General features: G+C 38.0%; 2 protein-coding genes across 9 annotated transcripts in view; both read right to left on the reverse strand.

Moving 5' to 3' along the window:
* Nucleotides 1–26894, reverse strand: part of LOC137244361 (homeobox protein 2-like) — a 664619-nt gene that overhangs the window by 435111 nt on the left and 202614 nt on the right. The window lies entirely within an intron of this gene.
* Nucleotides 21635–26156, reverse strand: LOC137244362 (uncharacterized). The gene is made up of 2 exons (XM_067773282.1): nucleotides 25513–26156; nucleotides 21635–22573 (listed from the first exon to the last, which is right to left on the reverse strand). Exons 1-2 carry the CDS (start codon nucleotides 26015–26017, stop codon nucleotides 22158–22160), a joined length of 921 nt encoding a protein of 306 aa, XP_067629383.1. The 5' UTR covers nucleotides 26018–26156; the 3' UTR covers nucleotides 21635–22157.

Here is a 26894-nt window from a genome sequence, read left to right on the forward strand (position 1 = left end):
ACCCATATCGTACAAACATTCTAGAGTCACCCCTGGCCCACCCTAATGGCGATATCTCGAAAAGGCGTCCACCTATAGACCTAATGCCCACTCCCTCTTAAAATGCTCAGTAACACCTTTCGTTTGATACCCATATCGTACAAACATTCTAGAGTCACCCTTGGTCAACCTTTATGGCGATATCTCGAGAAGGCGTCCACCTATAGAACTGAGGATTACTCCCTTTTAAAATACTCATTACCACCTTTCATTTGATACCCATATCGTACAAACACATTCTAGAGTCACCCTGGCCCACCCTAATGGCGATATCTCGAAAAGGCGCCCACCTATAGACCTAATGCCCACTTTCTCTTAAAATGCTCAGTAACACCTTTCGTTTGATACCCATATCGTACAAACATTCTAGAGTCACCCCTGGCCCACCCTAATGGCGATATCTCGAAAAGGCGTCCACCTATAGACCTAGTGCCCACTCCCTCTTAAAATGCTCAGTAACACCTTTCGTTTGATCCCCATATCGTACAAACATTCTAGAGTCACCCTTGGTCCACCTTTATGGCGATATCTCGAAAAGGCGTCCACCTATAGAACTAAGGATTGCTCCCTTTTAAAATACTCATTACCACCTTTCATTTGATACCCATATCGTACAAACACATTCCAGAGTCACCCCTGGCCCACCCTAATGGCGATATCTCGAAAAGGCGTCCACCTATGGACCTAATGCCCACTCCCTCTTAAAATGCTCAGTAACACCTTTCGTTTGATACCCATATCGTACAAACACATTCTAGAGTCACCCCTGGCCCACCCTAATGGCGACATTTCGAAAAGGCGTCCACCTATAGACCTAATGCCCACTCCCTCTTAAAACGCTCAGTAACACCTTTCATTTGATTTCCATATCGTACAACTAGAGACACCCCTGGTCCACCTTTATGGCGATATCTCGAAACGGCGTCCACCTAGGGAACTAAGGATCACTCCTTTTCAAAATACTCATTAACAGCTTTCATTTGATACCCATATCGTACAAACATATTCTAGAGTCACCCCTGGTCCACCTTTATGGGGATTTCTCGAAAAGGCGTTCACCTATAGAACTAAAGCCCATTCCCTTTTAAAACACTCATTATCACCTTTCATTTGATACCCATATCGTACAAACACATTCTAGAGTCAGCCCTGGTCCACCTTTATGGCGATATCCCTAAATGGCGTCCATCCATAGAACTATGGCCTACTCTCTCTTAAAATACTCTTTAATACCTTCCATTTGATACACATGTCATACAACCACATTCCAGGGTTACGCTAGGTTCATTTTCCTACATGGTGATTTTCCTTATTTTGTCTCCATAGCTCTCAACTGAGTATGTAATGTTCGGTTACACCCGAACTTAGCCTTCCTTACTTGTTTTTTTTTAACTTTGAAAAATCTCCGAACACCATTCCTTCATTATATGACATTCGACTGCCTTCCACTCTATTCGCAACATAACCTCTACTTAAGCTGCCAAACTATATAGTAAACAATGTATTAGATTTTCGAAAACCAATAGCCCGGTGTTTCGAAGCAGCTTTCACCGCCGTGACGACAATATAAACGTCAACAAGTAAGGAAGTTTAAGTTCGTGTGAAACCGAACATTACATACCCAGCTGTACACTTCAAATGCTGTCGTTTGTTTTGTGTGCTTAATAGTGTTACAAGGCTGCGCAATAATACATATACATATGGTTCTATTCTGAACAAATTTACGTTTAAAAGAAGCAAAAAGCTTACAGAGGCTAACGCTAGTTACCTTGAGCGGGTAATAATGCAGTTTTCCTTCAGATATGGGGATTTCCCTACTGTGTATTTTAAAAGAAAGATATAACAGAACAATAAATATAAACACAAAAGTGCCATTGTACTAAAAGGCGTTATCACAAAACAAGTAAGGAAGGCTAAGTTCGGGTGTAACCGAACATCACATACTCAGCTGAGAGCTTTGGAGACAAAATAAGGGAAAATCAGCATTTAGCAAAATTAACCTAGGGTAACTCTGGAATGTGTTTGCATGACATGGGTTTCAAATGGAAGATATTAAAGAGTATTTTAAAAGGGAGTGGGCCATAGTTTCATAGGTGGACGTCATTTCAGGATATCGCCATAAAGGTGGACCAGGAGTGACTCTAGAATGTGTGTTGTATGATATGGGTATCAAATAAAGGTGTTTGTGAGTATTTTAAAAGGGATTGGGCCTTAGTTCTAAAAAATTTCGATATCGAAAAAGTGGGCGTGGTCATAGCAGGATTTCACCTATTTTTATTACCAAGTTAGATTGAGTTCAGATAAGTACGTGAACGAAGTTTAGTAAAGATATATCGATTTTTGCTCAAGGGCGGAGCCACGCCCATTTTGAAATTTTCTTTTTTTTGTTACACCATATCATTACTGGAGTTGAATGTTGACATAATTTACTCATATACTGTAAAGATATTACATTTTTTGTTAAAATTTTACTCTAAAAAAATTTTTTTTTTTAAAGTGGGCGTGTTCGTAATCCGTTTTTGCTAATTTTTACTCAGCACACATATAGTAATAGGAGTAATGTTCCTGCCAAATTTCATCGTGATATCTTCAACGACTGCCAAATTACAGCTTGCAAAAATTTTAAATTACCTTCTTTTAAAAGTGGGCGGTGCCACGCCCATTGTCCAAAATTTTACTAATTTTCTTTCTGCGTCATAAGTTCACTCACCTACCAAGTTTCATCGCTTTAACCGTCTTTGTTAATGAATTATCGCACTTTTTCGAAATTTTCGATATCGAAAAAGAGGGCGTGGTTATGGTCCGATTTTGTTCATTTTAAATAGCGATCTGAGATGAGAGCCCAGGAACCTACATACAAAATTTTATCAAGATACCTCAAAATTTACTCAAGTTATCGTGTTTACGGACGGACGGACATGGCTAAATGAATTTCTTTTTTCACCCAGATCATTTTGATATATAGGAGTCTATATCTATGTCGATTAGTTTATGCCGTTACGGATTACCATTATGCGAACAAAGTTAATATACTCTGTGAGCTCTGCTCAGCTGAGTATAAAAAAGGGCAGGGTTATTAACGAAATTTACCAACTTTACTAGAAATAGCTTATTACCTGCATCTACGCACTTTTACAAAATCTTTTATATAAAAGAAGGCGATTTAACCGATTTATGGCTCCAGAAACGTTGGGAAATGCATTGTAAGAAAGGCAAGTGCTATGCCCATTTTCAAGATTTGAATTTTTCCCATTTGTTGTTATAATGGCACAAAATACGATTGGTACAAAACTATAACTATATAAGGTATAGCTTATTATTTTCGTTTACGACCCTTTTAAAAATCTTTTATATAAAATTGGGCGTGGTCTTTTACCGATTTCGTTAATTTTTCTTGAAAGCATTCTTTTAGTAAAGGCAACCTCTCTGCCGAATTTTGTTACGATATTTTATCAATTTTTTTTTGGCGGTGCCACATCCATTTTTTCAAATTTGAAATTTTTTATATTTATTGTTATAAATCCACTTGGGAAATGAAATACCATTTATATAAAGCTCTTTTTGCAAAGATATAGCTTACTTTATTCGTCCCCGACCCTTTTAAAAATCTTTTATATAAAAGTGGGCGTGGTCCTTAACCGATTTCGTTAATTTTTCTTCAAAGCATTTCTTATAGTAAAGGCAACCTCTCTGCCGAATTTTGTTACGATATGTTTAACGATTTTTGATTTATACTTAATAATATTTGTAAAATTGATTTTATCACAAGTGGGCGGTGCCACGCCCATTTTAAAAAATTTGTTAAAATTTTTATCAAGAGTCTCAATATCAGTCCACGCGTAAAATTTCAACATTCTAGGTGTATTATTTACTAAATAATCAGGTTTTTGTGTTTTCCAAAATTTTATATATATAAAAAGTGGGCGTGGTTATCATCCGATTTCGCTCATTTTCAATACCAATCTATTCTGGGGCAGATAAACTCGTGTACCAAGTTTTGTGAAGATATCTCAATATTTACTCAAGTTATCGTGTTAAAGGACAGACGGACGGACGGACATGGCTCAATCAAATTTTTTTCGATACTGATGATTTTGATCAGGCATGCTTAACCAACTAACCGATATCATTTCGTTACGATAATTAACGTTAATAAACGAAACAAAGTCATTTCGTTTCGTTTATTAACGTTAAGAACGTCAAATTAACGAAATGATTTTGTTTCGTTTTCTGCCATATCAAAACGAAATCAAATCGTTTATGTTGATTATTAATTTCAAACTATGCTGGCATTGCTATATTATCCATTTTGATGGCGGAGTCAATAAAGGTGAAAGCATTAGCCAAGCTGATTGCAACTTTTCTCATGAATTTTGACAGTACGAACATTTCTCAGAGTATTTTTGATATTACCACCAACGAATTACACAAACAAATTGCATGGAGTTTGTGTGTATGTCCGCTCGCTGTTACCGCCTTACGGCTTCACCATGGCTATAGCATTGCCAGCACAATTCAAACATAAAGTATCACGTTTTTGTTACGTTTTTAACGTTAACGAAAGCTTTTCGTTTCGGTTAAAAACGAGATACAATTTATCTTGATAATGTCTTTATCGATAATATTTCGAAGTGTTTCAACGGAAACGGTGGAAATTTTTTGATAAACGATTAGCTTAACGTTAAGGTGCATCCCTGATTTTGATATATCTATCTCGATTCCTTTATACCTGTACAACCAACCGTTATCCATTCAAAGTTATAATACCCTGTGTACAAGTACAGCTGGTTATAAAAATTCAACAATTCATTTAAATTTTGAGCTCAATAAGAAATTTTTTTCTCAAAAACCGGCAGCAAACCATTAACTTAAAGTTCTTTACTCTCGATAAATAAATACGTATTGAACCGTTGTTTATTAAACAAATCATCAGCCCCCAAACTCCAATAATCGCCAAAATCCAAATCCAATTAACAAAAATCTCTCAAACATTATGAAAGGCGTAGAAAAGCATGCAACATGGTCAAAATATGCTGTCATAAGGAATATCAGCTTAAGTCCTATTTAAAAGTATAGGAGTTATCCTGTTATTCTTAGTGACTATACGGTAATAAATATGGCATACCTTTCCGCGCACTTCATACTGTTTTAGAGATTTTTGGCGATGGGGTTTTAACGTTATCGAAGGTTGAAATTTGGGGCAGGAGCAAATTTTAACTTTGTTGTTTTCTCTTAAGTTTAAAATTTAAACCGATTAAAATAAAAAAGTGGTAGTAAATTGACAGGTTTCCAATTTAGTACAAAAGCAGTTTAAACAGGTCAAGAAATGTGAGCTCGGGCGAAACCGAACATTATATACCCAGTGCGCTCACATAAATATTATTTACCGCTTACACGTTAAAGCTTACTGCGTCAATTGGTTGCACTAAAAGAACTTAAATCGGATCGGAGGACCGTCCTCTTCCGCTGCTTCCATAGGATTGTTCCGATAAGATCACGTTCGTCATATTTCATTCGCATAACATGTCCCAAATTGATGTCTGTATAAAACTCGGCTGATCAGTTAATCTTCTTCGTAGTTTTTATTTACGTCTTGCAAATATTTAAAATTTATTCTACTAAATGTGGCTATTCCGTTTATTCCCAAAATTTAAATATCTCGCCATAAATTTTATCCACCCACAAGCTCCACCACTTTATCAGTATTTGCTAATGCAATGCCCCATTGGTACAAAATTTCGGTATCTAAAAAAGGGTGTGGTCATAATCAGATTTTGAGGATTTTTAATTATAAAACATATTTTGAGTTCGGATAAGCTCGTAGCCAAATTTGGTGCAGATATCAAAATGTTAGCGCAAGTTAACGTGTTACCGGACGAACGGACATTTTTGCAAGAAACAGTTTGTGTCATAAAAACTTTATTTAAAGGCTAGAATACGTTTAAAATTTTACTAAATTATATTTCGCGTCAAAAAAACATAAGTGGACGTTTAATACTTTTATCGGTCTTTGGTAATTAATTATCGCATTTCTTACGATGTCGAAAAAGTGGGCGTGCTTATGGTTCGAATTCACCAATTTTAAATTTCATCAGAGTGCCGATATATTGCCGTTTAAACGTTTTTGTTATAAGCTTTTATTTACTTTCACTTGGCTGTTGTATGTAATGAAATATTGCAAGTTAAATTTGATACACTTCCCGGTGTCCGATTGAGCTGAAATTTTGCACGCATGTATAACTCCGATGACAATGCAATATTACTTTGCGAGAATTCAATAAATTAATCGATAACAGAGTTATCGGTAATGATTTGTATTCACAAGGGAATAACAACCTAAGTCGTCAAGAAGGCAGGTAACTTCGCTTTGTTTGTGTATGCAACAAACGTAGAAGTTAAGCTGTTATTCCTCAATGTTGCATACTTTTTGTTGCATACTTTTCTGCGCACTTGATTTTGTTTTACATAGAGTTGGGATTGTACCAGGTATTTATGGGTAAATACAAGGAAAATACCCGGAATATTCCTTTTTTGTATCTTTTTTTGGGTATTTAAAATTCATTTGAATTGAGGCTGCTTGGAAATTAAAACAATCTCGTTTTGGTTTTAAACAAACAACCCAGCAAACACCCGGAGTCAACAATTAGTCTGAAAGGAGTCCAAGCTTTGGTACATTTGCACTCGTTATTAGCCCATTTAGGAGCCTGAAGCGAATGCTATATGACTTTTAGCACGTTTATATTTTGCTTCTAATATAAGTCTTATACAGGCCTCCTTCCGATATAATATATGAGCCTTATTGGCGTCTTATGCTGCTAATTTTGAGTACTTTAATGACACACTTGATGGCTTTTAGGCAGAATTTTTGACATATATCCGAAGCGGAAAACATAGGCGAGAAAATTGTTGTGATAAAACTCCCATGAGGATAACATAGAAATGAAATAAGTATTAGGTGAATTATTTATTTAGAATAATTTTCACAGAACAACTTCTGAGTTTTTATTCCGGGGCTGCCTTGTTTACTGATTTTCATATTTTTCGTTTGTTCATAATTTCATCAAATTGGAGTCATAAAAGGCTCTTAGGTGGTAACATTTTTGAAGCTGATATTTTTCACGTATTTCGGACCCATATTGAACTTCAGAGCTGGAAGCGCTTCGAGAATGTTTATAGGGTACACATAGTTATGCAAACAAAGCTACCCTTCAAACATGCTCATGACGCTCATAATTTAAGAATCCGAAACGAGTCCAAAATAAGTGTGCAATGTAGGAATCGGAAAAGCGTCGAAACGCGTTAGGAGGGTCATAGAAAATTAAATTTTTGCCTTTAATTTAATGGCCAAAAAGCTAGCATGCAAGCGAGCTTGAACAAATATTGAAACTTTTTTACGACAATTTTTCATTTTAATACAAAGTGAATTACATTTGTACATTATTGTTACCCTTGCTATTCTGTGTGTCGAACTATATGTATATGCCCCCAATAAGCGCTGACGATACCTAACAAATAGGCCATGTTCGGACACTTATTTAGGCTCAAATGATATATGTACGTTAATAGGCTCATATAGGACGACCATTGCAAGAATGCTAATACATTAGTTTCGACCTCCCCAATGAGCGCATACCGACTGTAGACGCTCCAATTTAGATATTTTTCCGACTCTTTTTTGTCTTAAAATGTTTACTGGGTAAACTTAAATTTTTGCAACGGCATGCATTATTGGCTAAATATTTTTGAAAAACGCTGGATTACAGATTAAAACTAATTCAACCGATAGCGTAATGGATAACCCACCAATATAGGACACATTGGGTACTTTTTTTATTGAATTTGTGTGTTTGTTTCCCATATTATCCAAAAGATTATTTTTACCCTCATTTTGGGTAAATATTTGGGTATTTACCCATTTATACTGTAACGAATTTGCTTGCAAATCCTCTTATTTGCCTTTTTGCTAAGTTCGTATCACTAAACTGTTGAATAAATAACTCCAATATTGAATAATGAAAAAATGGCCTTTATTAAAGTACTTCACAATAACACTTATACTTTGCAACTAACTGGCTTAATAACCAAACTGATAGCTTAAATGAAACTGACTTTCAAAATAATACTGCTATTGCTCGCTAGATATCGTCTTAATCGAAACTGCTTGACAACTCAAATCAAACTGAATTCCAGCGCCTCTACATTTGCTGCCTTATATACTCTCTGATTTCAACGTTGCATCTTCTAGGCGCTTCCAGAATCTACTAGTTGCCATTGGCTCTCAAACTTCTCAGCTGTAACTACAATTTGACAATTTTATAGCTTTTCTCATTGCATACTTTCAGGAGTATCTCAGATATATGCATGTGTTTGTGCATTGACTCTCCGCTGCTCGTATACGTACATGGTACATATGTGTAGGCGCAATTATTGTTTCGTTTATGTAGATACATAATGATTGAATTATTGATGTGAGCTCGCGTCACTGCTTAGCATCGGCTTAGAGATAGCAGCACCCCTTAGTTTTGCTAATATTCGTAACACTGCCCTCCACCTAAGTCTGATCGTCTCGATCAGACAAATCTCTCGATCTAAACGTCGCTAGCATCTCCAAATGTACCACTCTTCTACTCCGTGATTTCTCAGTGCTTTGTATGCGGTAGATGGTATCACTGATCTTCTTCACAACCTTGTACGGGCCTTCCCATCTGCACCGAAATTTGGCTGGAACACCTTTCCTGCCGATGAGGGTTGTTTAACCGTACCAAATCTCCCTCCAAGAAACGTTCCGAATTTTTGTTCTCATTGTACCTGCGTTTCATTTTACTACTCATTATTCTTGATCGTTCCCTCGCACTCTGTTGTTTGGCCAATGAACTTCTTCGTAGAGCTTGCACCTGACATATTGACTTTGCATCATCATTATCGTCTGGACGGTTCACAACAGTAGTGCGCGCTGGCTTGAAACCACCCTTGCATTCTTTATTTGATTTCGCTTTATTTGGCCCATTCGATCCATCAACCTTTGCTCGATCTACTTTCCTTGACTTTCGTGGCCTCTTTCGAATCTCCTCCACCAGCACTCGCTTACTGCTGAACCCTTTTTCCAATCTGAAGTTAAGTGGCACATCTTGGTTCTCATAACGCATCACCCTTCTCTGCATATCGATCTTGATGTCATGGTCAACCAAGAAATCCACTCCCAATATAACTTCATCAACAATCTCCGCCACAACGAATTTGTGTAAAATAATGACCTTCCCAATTAAGACTTCACAGATCACTTCTCCCCGGACTTGGTTATACTCGCCAGTGACCGTACGCAACCTTGCTCCAGGTAACGGTTTTATTCTCCAGTTGACCAAGTCAGATCGGATCAAGGAATGAGATGCGCCCGTATCTACAGTCAGTACACGTTCTTTACCATCCACATTCCCTCTGACGGTAAGACTGCTCGATCTGCTTCCAATCTGCGAGATAGAGATTATGGGGCATTCAATTGCGGGAGCCAGCTGTCGCCCCTTGCGGCTGACTCGATTTAGTTTAACGATTGAGTGGTCTTGGAGATTTGCTCATCACCTTCTGCTCCGCGTTTACGGCCACCCACATTGCTGGAACTGTTAGGGTTGGTGTTGCAATAACGCGCAATATGCCCTGGCTTCCCACACTTAAAGCATTTGACTGCATCATTATTCTTCTGCTGCGTTCCCTTCAATGCTTCCAAAATTGCGTCTAACCAGTCTGGCCTTTCCACATCCACGCGATGAGCTTTGTACGCTGGCTTACTCAAAAGTGAGGATGCTTCCTGAGTCAGTGCATGCGATACCGTTTCAGCAAATGTTAGTTTTGGATTCGCATATGTAGCCCGCTTCGTTTCCACATCTCGTATGCCATTTATGAAACTCTGGATTTTTACCCTTTCAGTGTATTCCACGGGTGCGTCCGAATTTGCCAAATGAGCCAATCTTTCAACATCCGAAGCAAACTCTTGCAAAGTCTCATTAGCTTTTTGGTAACGGTTTTGCAATTCTATTTGAAATATCTGTTTCCTGTGTTCGCTTCCGCATCGCCGTTCTACAGCAGCCATCAATGCGTCATAACTGTTCCGTTCGTACTCTGGAATAGTCTGTAAGATTTCGGCAGCTGGTCCTCTCAATGCTACGAAGAGTGCGGCAACTTTATCTTCCACATTCCAGTTGTTAACTGCTGCGGTCTTCTCAAACTGAATCTTAAACACCTGGAAAGGAACAGAACCGTCAAACGATGGTGTTTTTACCTTTGGATTGCTTGCTGAAACAGCTGGGCGGTTTAGTTGTAACTGCTCCATATGACCTTTTAACGCTTCTATTTCGGCATCAATTTTGTCCTCGAGTTGTAAAATTTTTGCATCCTGTTCTTCCAGTTTCACAAAGAGCTGCGATGATACCTGTTCCAAATATGTCTTCTGTTCTTCCAATTGTGATGTCATACGGGCTTCCTGCGATTCCAGTTGGGATACCATATACGTCTTCTGTTCTTCCAGTTGTGAAGAAATTTCTGTTTCCTGTGCTTCAATCTTCAATGTTATTTCTGACGACATTTCTGCAATATGTGTCTTCTGTTCTGCCAGTTGAGATGACACTGTCGATGTTTGAGCAGATATTGCAGCCAATATCATGTTCAAGTCTGTGCTCGTAACTGTCTGCGATGTTTCATTTTTCTCTTCAATTTTTGTTGTTGTCTCATCGCCGTCAAGATGAAAGTCATACTTTTCCACGTCAATTCCTTCTAATTCCATTGCCTCCCGTAGTCGTACCTGAAGTTCGAGTTTAATGCAGGTTGTATCCAATCCACGGCTCTCCAACTCCTTCTTCAGTTGCTGGATCTTTAATTCACTTAACTTTGCCATGTCCTTGTTGTCCTCTGAAATTTATTCAACAATTCCTCTTCTGACACCAATTGTAACGAATTTGCTTGCAAATCCTCTTATTTGCCTTTTTGCTAAGTTCGTATCACTAAACTGTTGAATAAATAACTCCAATATTGAATAATGGAAAAATGGCCTTTATTAAAGTACTTCACAATAACACTTATACTTTGCAACTAACTGGCTTAATAACCAAACTGATAGCTTAAATGAAACTGATTTTCAAAATAATACTGCTATTGCTAGCTAGATATCGCCTTAATCGAAACTGCTTGACAACTCAAATCAAACTGAATTCCAGCGCCTCTACATTTGCTGCCTTATATACTCTCTGATTTCAACGTTGCATCTTCTAGGCGCTTCCAGAATCTACTAGTTGCCATTAGCTCTCAAACTTCTCAGCTGTAACTACAATTTCACAATTTTATAGCTTTTCTCATTGCATACTTTCAGAAGTATCTCAGATATATGCATGTGTTTGTGCATTGACTCTCCGCTGCTCGTATACGTACATGGTACATATGTGTAGATGCAATTATTGTTTCGTTTATGTAGATACATAATGATTGAATTATTGATGTGAATTCGCGTCACTGCTTAGCATCGGCTTAGAGATAGCAGCACCCCTTAATTTTTGGCGATCACGGTTGCCACTGTGGGTCCATTTGGACCAAAAATGGTCCCTTCCAACCCCATTTGGTCCACTGGTCCATTTTCTTCAATTTGGTCCTTTTTAGGCAGTTGCCACGATTTTGGTACTTTTCTATCTTTTTCACTCAGGTAAAAATTCACAATATTGCCCAAAAAATTTGCAGCACATTCGTTAACCCACATATAATTTTGAATTTACTTGACTGGATTTCTCACCACAAAAATTGCTCAGTCCATAAAAATGTACGAGAACAGCATGGCGGAACGATACAAGGTTGCAGCATGGGACAGCTGATTATAAACTTTTTTATTTGATTTGATAAATCGACTTCCGGCGCAGTACGATTTTGACATTTGTCCATCGAATTTACAAAAACAAAGTACATGGAATTTTTATTTATGTTTGTAGGTATGTCACAATGCTGCCACCTTGTATCGTTCCACCATGGAGAACAGTGACATTTCACCTAGGAAATAATTTAGGCGAGGCATTAAAAAGAAAAGTGTTGGCAAACACGCTGTCGTTAATTGTTGATGAAACAGCCGACTTATAAAAAAAACTCGTGTATAATATTTATAATAATAATGAATAGATATTTCCATCGGTTATTAAACACTTAGTAAAAGATTTTTGTCACTAGTAGAGCTAAAAGTATGTATTTCAAATGCCCTTGAGCCTCTAAGAAATTTGACAAGGCTTGCAACTGATGAAGCGTGGAGTTTAATGAATTGAAAACTAAGTAAAAGAATGAAACTAATTTATTTTGTATTAAGTGTACTTGCCACTTACTTAATTCAAGCCGACCGTTAGATATTGAGAGTTTGTGAAGGCACGTCGATATTTAAATCGTTTTCACCCAGAACAAGAAATATTTTAACTGGAAGGCAGAAATACTTCTTGAAGGCGATAACTTTATAAATGTACAACGAATGCGATTAAAAAATTTTATTTTTATATTGAGCTTTTGAAGCAAATGCAAAAGAGATTTGATTTTGGAAGAAATATTTTGTGTAAAATTATCCCCGTAGGTGCTAGCATTAACCCCTGATGCCAGGTATCAAACCTCACACTTACTCAAACGTTACAAATAACTAAGTAAAGATTACATTACTAATTTAAACAATATTTTACCCTACTAAAAATTAAAAAAAAAATCATATTTAAATTAAATTTAACAAAAAAGCTTTTCTAAGAATAAGCTTCTATTACTTGTTAATAAAACGAACTAAAAAGTAAAAAATGGAATTAAAGAAAAAACTTTTAAAAAAAGCTTTTATTGTTGGTTAATAAAATTACCTAAAAAGTAACAAATAAATTTTAAAGAAATATTTGTTAGCTTAATGTGAAAATGTGTTAAGTCACTTTTTTTGAAAAATTGTATTTTAATGCAGTTTTAAAACTGAATTCAAAATACATCGATCACAAGAAAAAAATATTAAAATTTTTAATTTTTACGTGCTGTTTGCAATGATGTGTAAATGTGCTAAGTCGTCAACTGTTCAAAAAAAATGTGCTAAGTCTCTCAGTCAATAATATCGATCTGAATTACTAGTCATTTCTTTGTGCGCGCATTTTGTTTATGTATTTAATTCATTCAGTCTAATACTAGGTATGAACACACACCAAATTGGCAATTGGGCCATTTGGGCAATTTATTTCGCAATTTATCATGTAATAAATTGTAATAACAAATTGCCAATTTAAAAAAATTGCGTAATAAATTGTTTCAAACTGCAAATACAACCTTGTAAAGTGTATTTATTTATTAGATTTAAACGTCAGTTGCGCATGGCTCAACTATATGGTTGGCTCATCTCATCAGGTGATATTAATTTTTTCATTTCACTGGAGTAGGAATTGTCAAAAGAAGATGGCAAACTCAAAATGAAACCAAAATATTGAATACATTTTCTTACAACACACAAAAGTTTCAAAGTTTTATGTTTTCCATTCCATTCCATTCGCCTAAATCCAACACGCACATTTTGGCATCCTGAACAAAGGTATGTTGTTGCTGTAGAGATGACCTAACCGGCTATCAAATTACTATTGTGCAAGCTAAATTGAGTTGTATGAACACCACTCAATTTAAATTGAAATTGCCTCAATTTATTTTTCTGTTTGAACATAGTATAAAAGTACATGTTTTTTTGCTCTTGTTGTTGTTGTATTAACGATAAAGACACTCCCCGAAGGCTTTGGGCATGGTCCTTTGCCGCATATAGATCCGGTACGTTCCGGTAACAAAGCACTATTAAGCTACTAGTTCGACCATAGCGGGAAGGATTTTTATGACCACATTAAGCCTTCTAGACCATCCCGTCCTCCCCACCCCCTAGTTTCATGAGGAACTTGGGGTCGCCAATGAAATAGAATTCGCCACGGGTAGGTGAGGTTGACAATTGGGTTGGAGAAGCTATATATTGCGCTGGGAACCCCTTGAGAGGGTTGCCTACACAACCCCTTTAAATTGGACTCACCCAATTGATACATACTTTGGTGTGTGATAAATGCTTTGCGCTGCCCATAATCTACTTCAATTGTTACATGTCGATAAATACATGCTTTGTTACAGACTAGTTAAAAATAGAAAACAATTCAAGCTTAAACTTATATAAGCTGTTATTAAAAATACACCCAAGTCTTTACTCTCTTGACAACGATTAAGATATTTAGTATTTAGTTTGTAGATAAAGTATGTGGCAGTTGTCTTTTTGGAATAAGACACAACATAACATTTGTTTAAATTTAAATATAAATTATTGTCTGCGCACCATCCGGCAAAAGAGTCCAGATCAGAACTGTTAGAAAAAAAAATAAAAAAAAATGTAAGGCGCGATAACCTCCGAAGGGATATAAGGCCGAGCTTCTCTTCCAATTTGCGTCGTGCTCCTCTTGATTTTCCCTACAAATTGGCCGGACGGGACCTACATGTTTTAAGCCGACTCTGAACGGCATCTGCAAGGCATATGAGTTTTCATTGAGAGCTTTTCATGGCAGAAATACACCCATAGCGCTTGCCAAACACTGCCGAGGGGCGACCCCGCTTAGAAAAATTTTCTTCTAATTGAAAAACCTTATTTCTAAAATTTTGATGTTGCTTTGCCCCGGGTGTGAACCCAGGGCATACGGTGTGGTAGGCGGAGCACGCTACCATCACACCACGGTGGCCGTTAGAAATAGTTTGACAAATAGATAGTTTTAGTCTTTTATTTCAATCATTAGCAGACCCGGCAGACGTTGTTCTGCCCTAAATTTGGCCTATCTGCATACATTTTAATGAGCTTTTTCAGTCTAACTCTGCCCTAATCTTTTTATTCACTCCTCCCTCCCTCTTTTTCGCTTCATCTCCATCTTCGTCTCATTCTATCTCTTTCTCAGTCTCCTCTCTTTTCTCTTCTCTCAAGTTTTTTTCCTTCTTCTTCATCTCTTATTGCCAGTCCCAGATGGTGGTATGTATTTTGTTTCAGTCCCATTCCGAGTCTCAGTCTCAGTCCCAGTCCTAGTCCTAATCCCAGTCCCAGTCCGTCTCTCGTATACTTCCCGGAAAAAAGCATCGTAAATACTAATATAGGCAAATTTATATACGAAATTTCAGGCAAATCGGATAGGACGTATGTAAATAGGTATGTGCGTATTATTAATTCTTGTCTTTATTTCGGCTTCGCATGCTTATTTATCAGTTTTGCCAGGTTGATACGACTAACTCAAATATCACAATGAACTTTAGAGCTCTCAGCAACAGCTTTCATTTGATATCCATAATACACACACATTCTAGGGGTATCCGGGTCAATGTTTTGGCCTATATCTCGAGACCGTAGTCACCCAGCGGTGTAAAACTTACTCTGTACTAAAGCATACATCAACAGCTTCAATTTGATACCCATAATATAAAAACACATTCTAGGTGTATCCGGGTCCACGTTTTGGCCTACATCTCGAGACCCTAGTCACCCAGCGGCAAAAAATTTACTATGTACTAAAGCAAACATCAACAGCTTCAATTTGATACCCATAATGTAAAAACACATCCTAGTGTTACCCTGATCCACGTTTTGTCCTATATCTCGAGACCCTAGCCTCCCAGTTGTATGAAAATTATCCTGTACTATAGAACTCATCAACAGCTTTCATTTGATATCCATATTGTATAAACACATTCTAGGGGTACCCGGGTCCACGTTTTGGCCTACATCTCGAGACCGTAGTCACCCAGCGGTGTGAAACTTACTCTGTACTAAAGCATACATCAACAGCTTCAATTTGATACCCATAATGTAAAAACACATTCTAGGTGTATCCGGGTCCACGTTTTGGCCTACATCTCGAGACCCTAGTCACCCAGCGGCATAAAACTTACCCTGTACTAAAGCGCTCATCAACAGCTTCAATTTGATACCCACAATGTAAAAACATTGTCTATATCTCCAAACCCTAGTCACCCAGGGGTATGAAAATTATCCTGTACTATAGCACACATCAACAGCTTTCATTTGATATCCATATTGTATAAACTCATTCTAGGGGTACCCGGTTCTACGTTTTGGGCTGTATCTCGAGACTCTAGCCTCCCAGTTGTATGAAAATTATCCTGTACTATAGAACTCATCAACAACTTTCACTTGATACCCATATTGTATAAACACATTCTAGGGGTACCCGGGTCCACGTTTTGGCCTATATCTCGAGACCCTAGTCACCCAGGGGTATGAAAATTATCCTGTACTAAAGCACACATCGTACCGAAACCGTGCCGAAATAGAACCAAAATTGAGAAAAAGGGACCACCGGACCATATGGGGTTGGAAGGGGCCATTTTTGTTCCAAATGGATTGAAGTGGCAACCGTGCTCTCAAATGCAAGCTTCCACATCACATACATATACATATAAATACTTCAACATATCGAAATTATAGTAAACAATGATCGAAATACATTGTCGTGTTGTGAGGCAAAGTATTTTTGCATAAAAGCTTTTTGACCACCACAATACCACAGATTAAGTATAAAATTTCACAAAAATAATAAATTTTTAGAAAAATCACACAGAATATCCGTAGTCATTGTTTACGAATTTAGAAACAATGAGAATGGCAAATACGAACGTGTATGAAATGTAATGTCAAAAAGTATATGCACATGGTTGTATTTCAATGCACGAAAATTCTTTAGAAACGCATGAAATTGTTATTTTAAAGTTGAAAAAAAAAAATGATAAAAACTTTAATATAAATAAAAAGCTTCTTTTAATAACAACAAATACGCCTTATATATTCTATTTATACATCAATTGGTAAGGTTTATCTCACTTTAAAATATAAGCTAAATAATCTAAAGATTTTTTTTTTTGAAATTGAGTCGAGATATGTTCGTGTGAATGTGCGAATTTCACCGATCAGCTGTTAAGGCTCCATTACTGATACTTAGCATAGACTTGACTTGGCTTGAGAACTGTCACTTACAGTTCTGTTAAATGAACATTGCATGTTACTGATCACTCAAAACTTAGCAACACTTAAGGGCGAATTAATGGTGACTTATAACCATAAAGCCATAACCAGATAAAACAGCTGATCGAACCTACCTTAATGAAATCAATGTAATCGAGATAGCGTTATGGTATGGCATCATTAATCGGTAACATTGATTTCCATAAGGTAGGTTCGATCAGCTGTTTTATTTGGTTATGGCTTTATGGTTATAAGTCACAATTAATTCGGCCTTTAACTTGACTTAGAAGTCTGTTGAATTTGGATTTTCTATGTAAGTTCTAAGTGACGTTTACATTTTGAGATGCCATTTGCTTGTTTCCATTTCATTTTGACATTTTGTCATACAAATTGACATTTATTGATTATGATGCCAGATTGTATGCGCTAAGTGGAGTATAATCGTGGCTAAGTTGCCAAGTTTACGCCAAGTCAAGTGAAGTCTATGCTAAGTATCAGTAATGGGGCCTTTAGTTGCGCTACTTGGTAAGATTTACAATGCATATAATTGAGCCTTGATTGCGAGCATTTCCTATTAGCAATATAGGAGTATTATATATACATTAGGGGGGAGTGAATTTTTTTTTTTTTCGAAATCGCTTTTGGCTGACCTCCAGAAAGTTTATTTCACTCATCGTATGTTTAGAGGTGCCCCAAAGCAACTAAACTTTGAAAAAGACGGTAGGTAAACATTTTTTTGTTTTTTGTTTTTGTTTTTGCCATTGATTTACTTTCGCTTGTTGTTATTGTGCTCATTGATTTCGAAGCCTACTGATTTTCATGGCCTACTATGTGCCTGTAAAACTCTTATTTATACACTTGATTAGAAACATACTATTATCAACAAAAAACTGTAAAACACCATTTAAAATTTGTCGTTTTTAGTTATAATATGTAATTTTACTAAAGTTATGTATATTAAAAAATAATTTAAAAAAATATGTATATAATGAGCTCTGTAAAATCGCGATTATTTTGCCCAACTTCTTGGGCCTGGGGGCACCTCAAAACGCCATCCTACGAAAATAACATTTGGTGGTGTTGTTTAACTCTTATAAAGACAACATTTCATTGCTAGGCCATTACAAAAACAAATAAAAACAAGTAAGGACGGGAATGTCTTCGGCTGTGCCGAAGACTTCATATCTTTCATGAATGGGGCTGAACAATAATTTTATCCCATTCGTAATCTCCAAATAATGCGCTGTATAAGATAAGAAATATATAGTGAACAGATGTACATACCTAAACGATTTTAAGATAAATATAAAAAAAATGGCAAAAACCCCCTTATTTAAACGATCGGTTGTATGGGGTATATATTATATATATGTAGCTCCGATCGAAATGATTTTTACAGGAAGTCTTCTATGATATATAGGAATATATATCACCAAGTTTCACGTTTTTATATTGGAAACTAAGGGAGAAATGGCAAAAAAATCTTTCTATCTGAACGATCGGTTGTATGGGATAGGTATATACTATATACATATAGCTCCGACCAAAGTAATTTTTTCAGGAAATCTATGATATATTAGAATAAATATCACCAAGTTTAACGCTTTTATATTGGAAATTAAGGGAGAAATGGCTAAAAATCTTTATATCTGAACAATCGGTTGTATGGGATATATATTATATGAGCCGTTTATTTTGAAAGTGGCATAAGTCATTTCCAACTCATGGTCTTAAATGCATTGTTATTTTTGAACGAATGCATATATAGATGGTTCACCAATTATAAAATATTAATAAGAATTGCATCTTTTGGATATTGGACTCTAAAAAACTGGAGGCGAGGAGAGATACAAACAAATTACCACTGAACCTAAACGACATGAAATGACTTATGCCACTTTCAAAATAAACGGCTCTAATATAGCTCCAATCGAAATGATTTTTTCATGAAATCTTCTCTGATATATTAGAATAAATATCACCAAGTTTAACGTTTTTTTATTGGAAATTAAGGGAGAAAACTTCTTTGATATATTAGAATAAATATCGCCAAGTTTAACGCTTTTATATTGGAAATTAAGGGAGAAATAGCTAAAAATCTTTCTATCTGAACAATCAGTTGTATGGGATATATATTATATATAGCTCCGATCGAAATGATTTTTTCATGAAATCTTCTATGATATATTGGAATAAATATCCCCTAGTTTAACGTTTTTATATTGGAAATTAAGGGAGAAATTGCCAAAAATCTTTCTATCTGAACGATCGGTTGTATGGGATATATACTATATATAGCTCCGATCAAAGTGAGTTTTTCAGAAAATCTTCTATGATATATTAAAATATATATCACCGAGTTTCACGTTTATACTTTCTAAATTAAGGGAGAAATGGCCAAAAATTTTCTATCTGAACGATCGGTTGTATGGGATATAACTATTGAAAAGTTAAAATTAATGAGACGAAATGTTTCAGCTTCAATGTCTGAGAATAATTGATTTTATTGAAAAAATTCTTTCTCTTTTATAGATAATTTCTTAACCTACACATTCATAAATATCCTAATACTAAAAAACTAAAAATATGCACATTTGTAATGGTGGTATGCATACATGTAGATTTGTATTCAAAGTCAGCAGATTGATATTCATGTAAAATGTTTGCATGCGAATATTTGGTTAATTCACATTATTGGTTGTATGTAAATATTTTGGTGACAAACTAGTATTGACGATCGGCAGTGTATTGGCCGGAGTGTGTGACTAAGCAGAATTTGTTAGGTGTAAACTGACAAAGGTTTCATATTCGGTATTCCATTGATGTTAGCGAACCGCTGTGTTAGGTCAATGTAATTTATGTCGCATAATATTGTAATATGATTATGCTATTACTAAAATGTATTGGCATAGAAGTTCATGGTGCGTAATGCCGCAAATGTATTGCATAGGTGGGCATGAAAACATAATGCTACACTATATATAGCTCCGATCAAAGTGATTTTTTCAGGAAATTTTCTATGATATATTAGAATATATATCACCGAGTTTTACGTTTATACTTTCTAAATTGCGGCAGGAATGACCAAAATCGTCTTATATGAACGATCGGTTGTATGGGAGATATATGTTATAGTGGTCCGATCCTACCGGATCCGACAAATGTCTAATATAATACAAAAATACATCCTTTTGCCAAATTTCATTGAGATATCTCAAAATTTGAGGACTAGTTTGCGTTCAAACAGACAGACGGAAAGACGGACGGACGGACGGACAGACGAACATGGCTATATAAACTCAGTTCGTCGCCCTGATTAATTCGGTATACTTAATGGTGAGTCTGTCTTCTATATTTCTCAACGTTACAAACATCGTACCAAAGTTAATATACCATTTTATGTTCATGAAAGGTATAAAAAATCCATAGGGTATCACTCCACCCTAATATACATACGTTTCAAACTTAAACTATTTTTATACTCAGTTGAGCAGAGCTCACAGAGTATATTAACTTTGATTGGATAACGGTTGGTTGTACAGGTATAAAGGAATCGAGATAGATATAGACTTCCATATATCAAAATCATCAGTATCGAAAAAAATTCGATTGAGCCATGTCCGTCCGTCCGTCCGTCCGTCCGTCTGTCCGTTAACACGATAACTTGAGTAAATTTTGAGGTATCTTGATGAAATTTGGTATGTAGGTTCCTGGGCACTCATCTCAGATCGCTATTTAAAATGAACGATATCGGACTATAACCACGCCCACTTTTTCGATATCGAAAATTTCGAAAAATCGAAAAAGTGCGATAATTCATTACCAAATATGGATTAAGCGATGAAACTTGGTAGGTGAGTTGAACTTATGACGCAGAATAGAAAACTAGTAAAATTTTGGACAATGGGCGTGGCACCGCCTACTTTTAAAAGAAGGTAATTTAGAAGTTTTGCAAGCTGTAATTTGGCAGTCGTTGAAGATATCATGATGAAATTTGGCAGAAACGTTACCCTTATTACTATATATCTGCTTAATAAAAATTAGCAAAATCGGGAAACGACGACGGCCACTTTTCAAAAAAATTTTTTTTTAATTCAAATTTTAAAAGAAAAGTTAATATCTTTACAGTATATAAGTAAATTGTGTCAACATTCAACTCCAGTACTGATATGGTGCAACAAAATACAAAAATAAAAGAAAATTTCAAAATGGGCGTGGCTAGGACCTTTTTCATTTAATTTGTCTAGGATACTTTTAATGCCATAAGTCGACCAAAAATTTACCAATCCTTGTGAAATTTGGTAGAGGCTTAGATTCTAGGACGATAACTGTTTTCTGTGAAAAAGGGCGAAATCGGTTGAAGCCACGCCCAGTTTTTATACATAGTCGACCGTCTGTCCTTCCGCTCGGCCGTTAACACGATAACTTGAGCAAAAATTGATATATCTTTACTAAACTCAGTTCACGTACTTTGTTTAATTTTCACTTAAGTTGCGAGTACCTATGGGTTACTTACTTGCCACTTTTCTTTTACTTTAATTTCAATTTAAACACTCACACCTTTTTTTTCTATAACAAATTCACAATTTTATTGAGTACTGTGTTTGAAAAATGCAAATTACAATTTTAGGATTCGCACTCAGGAAGGAGTTCATTAATGTGCGCGCGCTCAACGATAACTGACTAACTCCCTTTTTGCCGCTGACAGTTGAGCCTTTGGTTTTTTACCTCTTTACGTATGTATATGTACAGATGTATACTTAAGGTACGTACATGACAAAGAAGCGGTATTCTTCCAATTTGATTTAATAGATTTTACATTAGGGCGTTCGAATTTATGATATAAAAATTTTTAGGTGAGTATGAATTTACAGGTGAGTATGAGTTTAAGGTAAGTATATGTATATATGTATTTTACTTCATTTAATTAGTTCATTGGCTATATATACATACATGTAGGAATAGTTAATTTTTATAGAATTCAGGTAAGTATAAGCGTAGATTAACATATATAAAATTTGAAAATTATCATGTTTTATAATTCAATTAAATTTTCTTCCTCCATGTCTTCAACATGGCGCCGGGCCTGCGAAGTGGACGAATGCAGGAGTTATTGAAGCTGATCGAGCGTACTCTTCGCTTGGTTGACTAACTTCCTCTGATGACGTTGGTTGGCGCTGCGGCTCTGTAAGCGCGCCGCTGGTCGTTCAATTGCACGCTGCCTGCCACGTCGATCATCACGCCTATGGCGTATGGGTGGTGGAGGTGACGGACGTCGATTACGTGTTGTTGTTGCAATATTAGGCCGGTGCAACAGCGTGTGATGAGCTCTGCCACAGTGGCGGCAGCTGCCGGTGGAAGTGCACGCCCCTGTGGTGTGAGATGTGGCCAAGCAGTTTATGCAGTAGCGATGAACGCGTGCAGACTCATATCGTTCTGCTGGAGTCATGGCCAAAAACGCATGGCAATGGCGCAAAGAGTGGGGGCGGCAGCACAGCCTGCATTTTCCGCGTTCCATTATGAGCTCTGTGGAGAAATTTGAGAGAACAGAAAAAAGGAAAACGAAAACAGAGGAATTAGTTGTGATATTAAAAGAGAAGGGTGGCAAGGGGATTAGGAGGGATAGGGCACAGGACGCGTGTGAGAGGGGGGCTATGACATGGGTAATAAACATATCTTTGTAATGTTGCGCCTAATTGTGCCGTTCTGGGTGTGAATGTCTACGACGTGGACATTCTCGTCAGGTCCTACATGTAGGTTTGAAATTCGACCTAGTCGCCATTCGTTGGGAGGCAGAAGGTCGTCTTTGATGACGACTAGGTCCCCTACCTCGACGTTGGGTTCTCGGCCTTCCATTTTTGACGCTTATGCAATTCCTTTAAATATTCATTTTTCCAGCGATTGCTGAATTGATGGTGAAGGACTTTCAGTTTTTGCCATCGGTGGAGGAGGCTAAGATTGTCGGGATTGGGTTCTGGGAGAGGACAGCAGGGGGGCTCCCCGCAAGAAGTGGCCTGGGGTCAAGACGAGTAAATTATGGGGGTCTTCGGACATTGGAGAGAGCGGTCTAGAATTGAGGACCGCTTCAATGCGAACTAGAAGTGCCGAGAACTCTTCAAACGAGAACTTATGGTTTCCGGCAACTTTGTGGAAGTGTATTTTGAAGCTCTTCACTGCTGCTTCCCAGAGACCGCCCATGTGAGGGAACGTAAGGGGGGATGAACTGCCAAGAGAGGCCATGCAGAGCGTATTTGTCGGCTACGTCCGAGGCGGCTTCACTAGAAAGACGATAGTTCTTTCTGAATTGCTCGTTGAGCCCCGACGAACGTTTTTCCATTATCTGACATCATCTTATGAGGCAGGCCGCGGCGACCGGCAAATCGAGCAAAAGCGGCTATAAATGCTTCCGTTGTTAGGTCCGAACAGGCTTCTAGGTGAATAGCCTTGGTAGAGAAGCAGACAAACACACAGACGTAAGCCTTTGTGTGGGAGGTTCGACGTAGTGGGGATGTTTTGACGAGAAACGGGCCGGCAAAATCGACACCGGTTGTGTGAAAGGGTAAGGTATATGTCGTCCTTTCCGCTGGTAGAGCAGCCATTATCTGCGACTTCATCTTTTGCTTGTACACCGTACATGGTTTGCAATTAGAAATACAGATTTTATTTGAGCTTTAATCTAGGGATGTAGTATTCTTGTTGTACCATTCGGACCATGAGTTGTTTTTCTGCATGGAGAAGCGTTGAGTGTAGGAAATTGAGAAACAGTATGCAGAACCTGGAAGTTTCCGGAATATTATAGGGTTACGCTCGTTGTCGCTCATAGGGGCCTTACTGAGCTGCCCATTCACGCGTAGGAGGCCCTTGGCGTCGAGCATAGGATAAGAGAGAGCATTTTTTACTTATGGGTTTAGATGCTTTTAATAGTGAAATCGTGTCTCCATAATGCATTTGTTGGCGCTTGGAGGATAAGCCGTTCCTTTGTGTGTGTGATTTCCGCGTGAGAAACCGAGCTTGTCGGGGGGATTGGGAGTCCTATTGCCTTATGAATGAAGCGGTAGATGAAGGACATTACGCGCAGCGCACGAGCATAGGAGGAGAAGCGTTCCAGCAAATCGATGCTTTCAGTGGTGTGAAGAGTGACGATTGGTTTCTGTTCTAGGGGGGGGGGGGGGGGGGGGGGGGGTGTGGGGTGTGGGGGTGGGTGGGGGGGGGGGGGGGGGGGTGGGGGGGGGGGGCTCGTTTGGGCCAGACGTGAGGGTTTGCTTATGAGAGGGTTGGCTAACCATTCGGGTCCGCTCCACCAGAGTGGGCAGTCGACTAAGTCTTGGGGTCGAATCCTCGAGTTCCTAGATCAGCTGGGTTGTCCTTGCTGGCTACATGTTTCCAAGTGGCGTTGTTTACATTTTTGATGATCTGAGAGGTGCGGTTTTGCAACGTAGGTTTTCCACATATGGGGTGGCTTTTCTAGCCATGCTAACTATTGAAGAATCCGTCCATAATGTTAGTTCGTGAGGTGGTAGTTTTAGCTGAAGTTGAACTTGTTTTATTAATTTAGAGAGAAGAACTGCTCCGCAAAGTTCCAGTCGAGGGAGACTGACCGTTTGTAAGGGAGCGACTTTACTTTTTCGCCACAAGAAGGTGACAAGGGTAGACGTTTGGAGATTGCTGAGTTACTTATGTATACACAGGCGCAGAAGGCTTTTTCAGAGGCGTCTGAGAAACCGTGTAATTGAGTGGGTATGTCGGGGGAGAGTTGAACCCAACGGGGAATTTTTATATCGCTTATTGCCGTGAGGTTTTCGTGAAAAGCCGTCCATTTTTGAAGAGCGCCGGCTTTTACTTCTTCATCCCAGTCAGTTTCCTCCATCCATAGTTGCTGTAGTAGGATTTTTGCTGTGGCGTAATTGGCGATAGCCATCCTGCCGGGTTGAAAAGTTTCGCTACCGCCGACAGAATTTGCCTTTTCGTTCGCGAATTATTCGACGGACTGGGGTCGTAGGAGTACGTGAAGGAATCTGTAAGGCCATTCCATCTTATTCCAAGCGTTTTGGTGGAGCTGGAGTCCTGGAATTTGAGGAAATCTATGTCCAAGAGATCTGAGTGGGATATGCCTTCGAGTAGTTTTGGGTGGTTGGCCGTTATTTTTCTGAGAGGGAATCCTCCCGATTTGAGCGCTTCGATGACTTGGGTCATGGAGTCGAGTGTGGAATCTTGATCTTCTGGGTAGACGATAATTTGGCGGTACATTTTTTCTATGTCACCGCTGAAAACAAATTTATAGAGGCGCCACTGTAGGATTATCAGCATTAAGTCATTTTGAAGTGTGGGGCCGGTGTGTAATATGTCATTCAATGAGCTTCCGGAGTGAGTTGGTTTGGAGGCATTGAAGACTACTCGTACCTTTGTGGTTTTACTATCGGGTTTTATAACCGCGTGGTGAGGCAAATAGAAGGAGAAGTATTTACCTTTGTTAATAACTTCGCGAGGTGAAGTTGGCTCCATGTGGTCCAGAGTTAAGTATTCTTCTAATACTTCAGAGTACTTTTCTCTTAACTCTGGTTTTTTCTCTAGGGTTCTTTCTACGCTGATGTATTGCTGCTGGGCTGCGGGTCGAGAGTGGCCGATAGCTATAGTTTCGGGAAAACCTTGTTTGAAGGGGAGTTTGACCATGTATCTACCGTCTCCTTTCCGAACGGTGGTTTTTTTGTACAGCTCTTCGCAAAATGTATCATCGTCTGTTATGGATGAGGAAGTTGGAACCTCTTCTTGTTCCCAGAATCTTTTGAGCAGTTCATTTAGAGAGTTGTCTGGATTATCAATTACGTGGGTGGAGAATGCCGAAATTTGTTCGTTAACCGGACCACTTAGTATCCATCCAAATATTGTTTGTTGTGCGATAAGAGTTCCTGCCACGTTAGTTTCCAGGCCGTTTAGCAGAATTTGAGGGATTACATCGCTACCAAGCACCATGTCAATTCTTGCTGGGGAGAAGCAATTGGGGTCTGCCAGAGATAGTGAAGAGAACTTCTGGAAGTCCACGTTTTTGGCTTTGAATGATGGCAAGAAGTGAGTTAATTTCTGCAGAATTATCGCATGAGTTGGGATTTGAGTTGCTAAGTCATCTGCATCAGACAAGTCTTATTTGAATTCTGCACTACGCGTCCGCCCATCGCTGATATTTGGTAACTGCTTTTTTATGTGGGTAGACCTAGTAGCTTTTGTATATGCGAGGACAATAAAGTTTTTTCGGAACCTTGGTCTATTAGTGCGCGGAGTTTTAATATTTCTCCTCGGTGGAGAATAGGAACCATCGCGGTTGGCAGTAAGGTTTTTCCTTGCTGCTAGCGAAGTGAGAGTGAACATTATTCTCATTTTGAGAGGTTGAGTAGGCTTGATTTTGTGCTGCCTTAGTTTGGAGCTTCGCGGCTTGTGCGGAGGTAGAGGAGGCCTCGTTGATGTTTAACTCTTGAGGTTTAACCCTTGTTTGGTTATTACGTGACGAGGGACGATGATTGTTGGAGTTGACCGATGGAGTGGTCTGATAGTGGAGGAGAGAGTGGTGTCTCTTTTGGCAATATACACATTTGAAGTTGCTCTTGCACTCGGACTCCAGATGAGAAAATGCTAAGCAGTTTTTGCAATAATGATTTTGTTTAACAAAGTTGTTCCGCTCCGCGACACTGAGTTGTTTAAATTTTATGCAATTCATCATAGAATGATTCGAATTGCACAATTTACAGGATGCCTGTCGAGCCGATTCGCTATGATATGAGTGGGACTTATTTTAGAAGTTATTCGACTGATTTTGGGGTGTCGAAGCTCGGTTGTTGAAGCTCGCATTTGAGTG

This window comes from Eurosta solidaginis, chromosome 3 (genome assembly GCF_040869045.1).
Source record: "Eurosta solidaginis isolate ZX-2024a chromosome 3, ASM4086904v1, whole genome shotgun sequence".
Lineage (NCBI taxonomy): Eukaryota > Metazoa > Arthropoda > Insecta > Diptera > Tephritidae > Eurosta > Eurosta solidaginis.

Excerpts from the sequence above, each read along its gene's own strand:
- LOC137244362 (XM_067773282.1), bottom strand. The coding sequence starts at position 26,017 with ATGGTGCTTGGTAGCGATGTAATCCCTCAAATTCTGCTAAACGGCCTG. Across the intron at positions 22,574-25,512 it reads TCGCGAAGTTATTAACAAAG|AGCTCATAATGGAACGCGGA; the intron begins GTAAATACTTCT and ends ATTTCTCCACAG.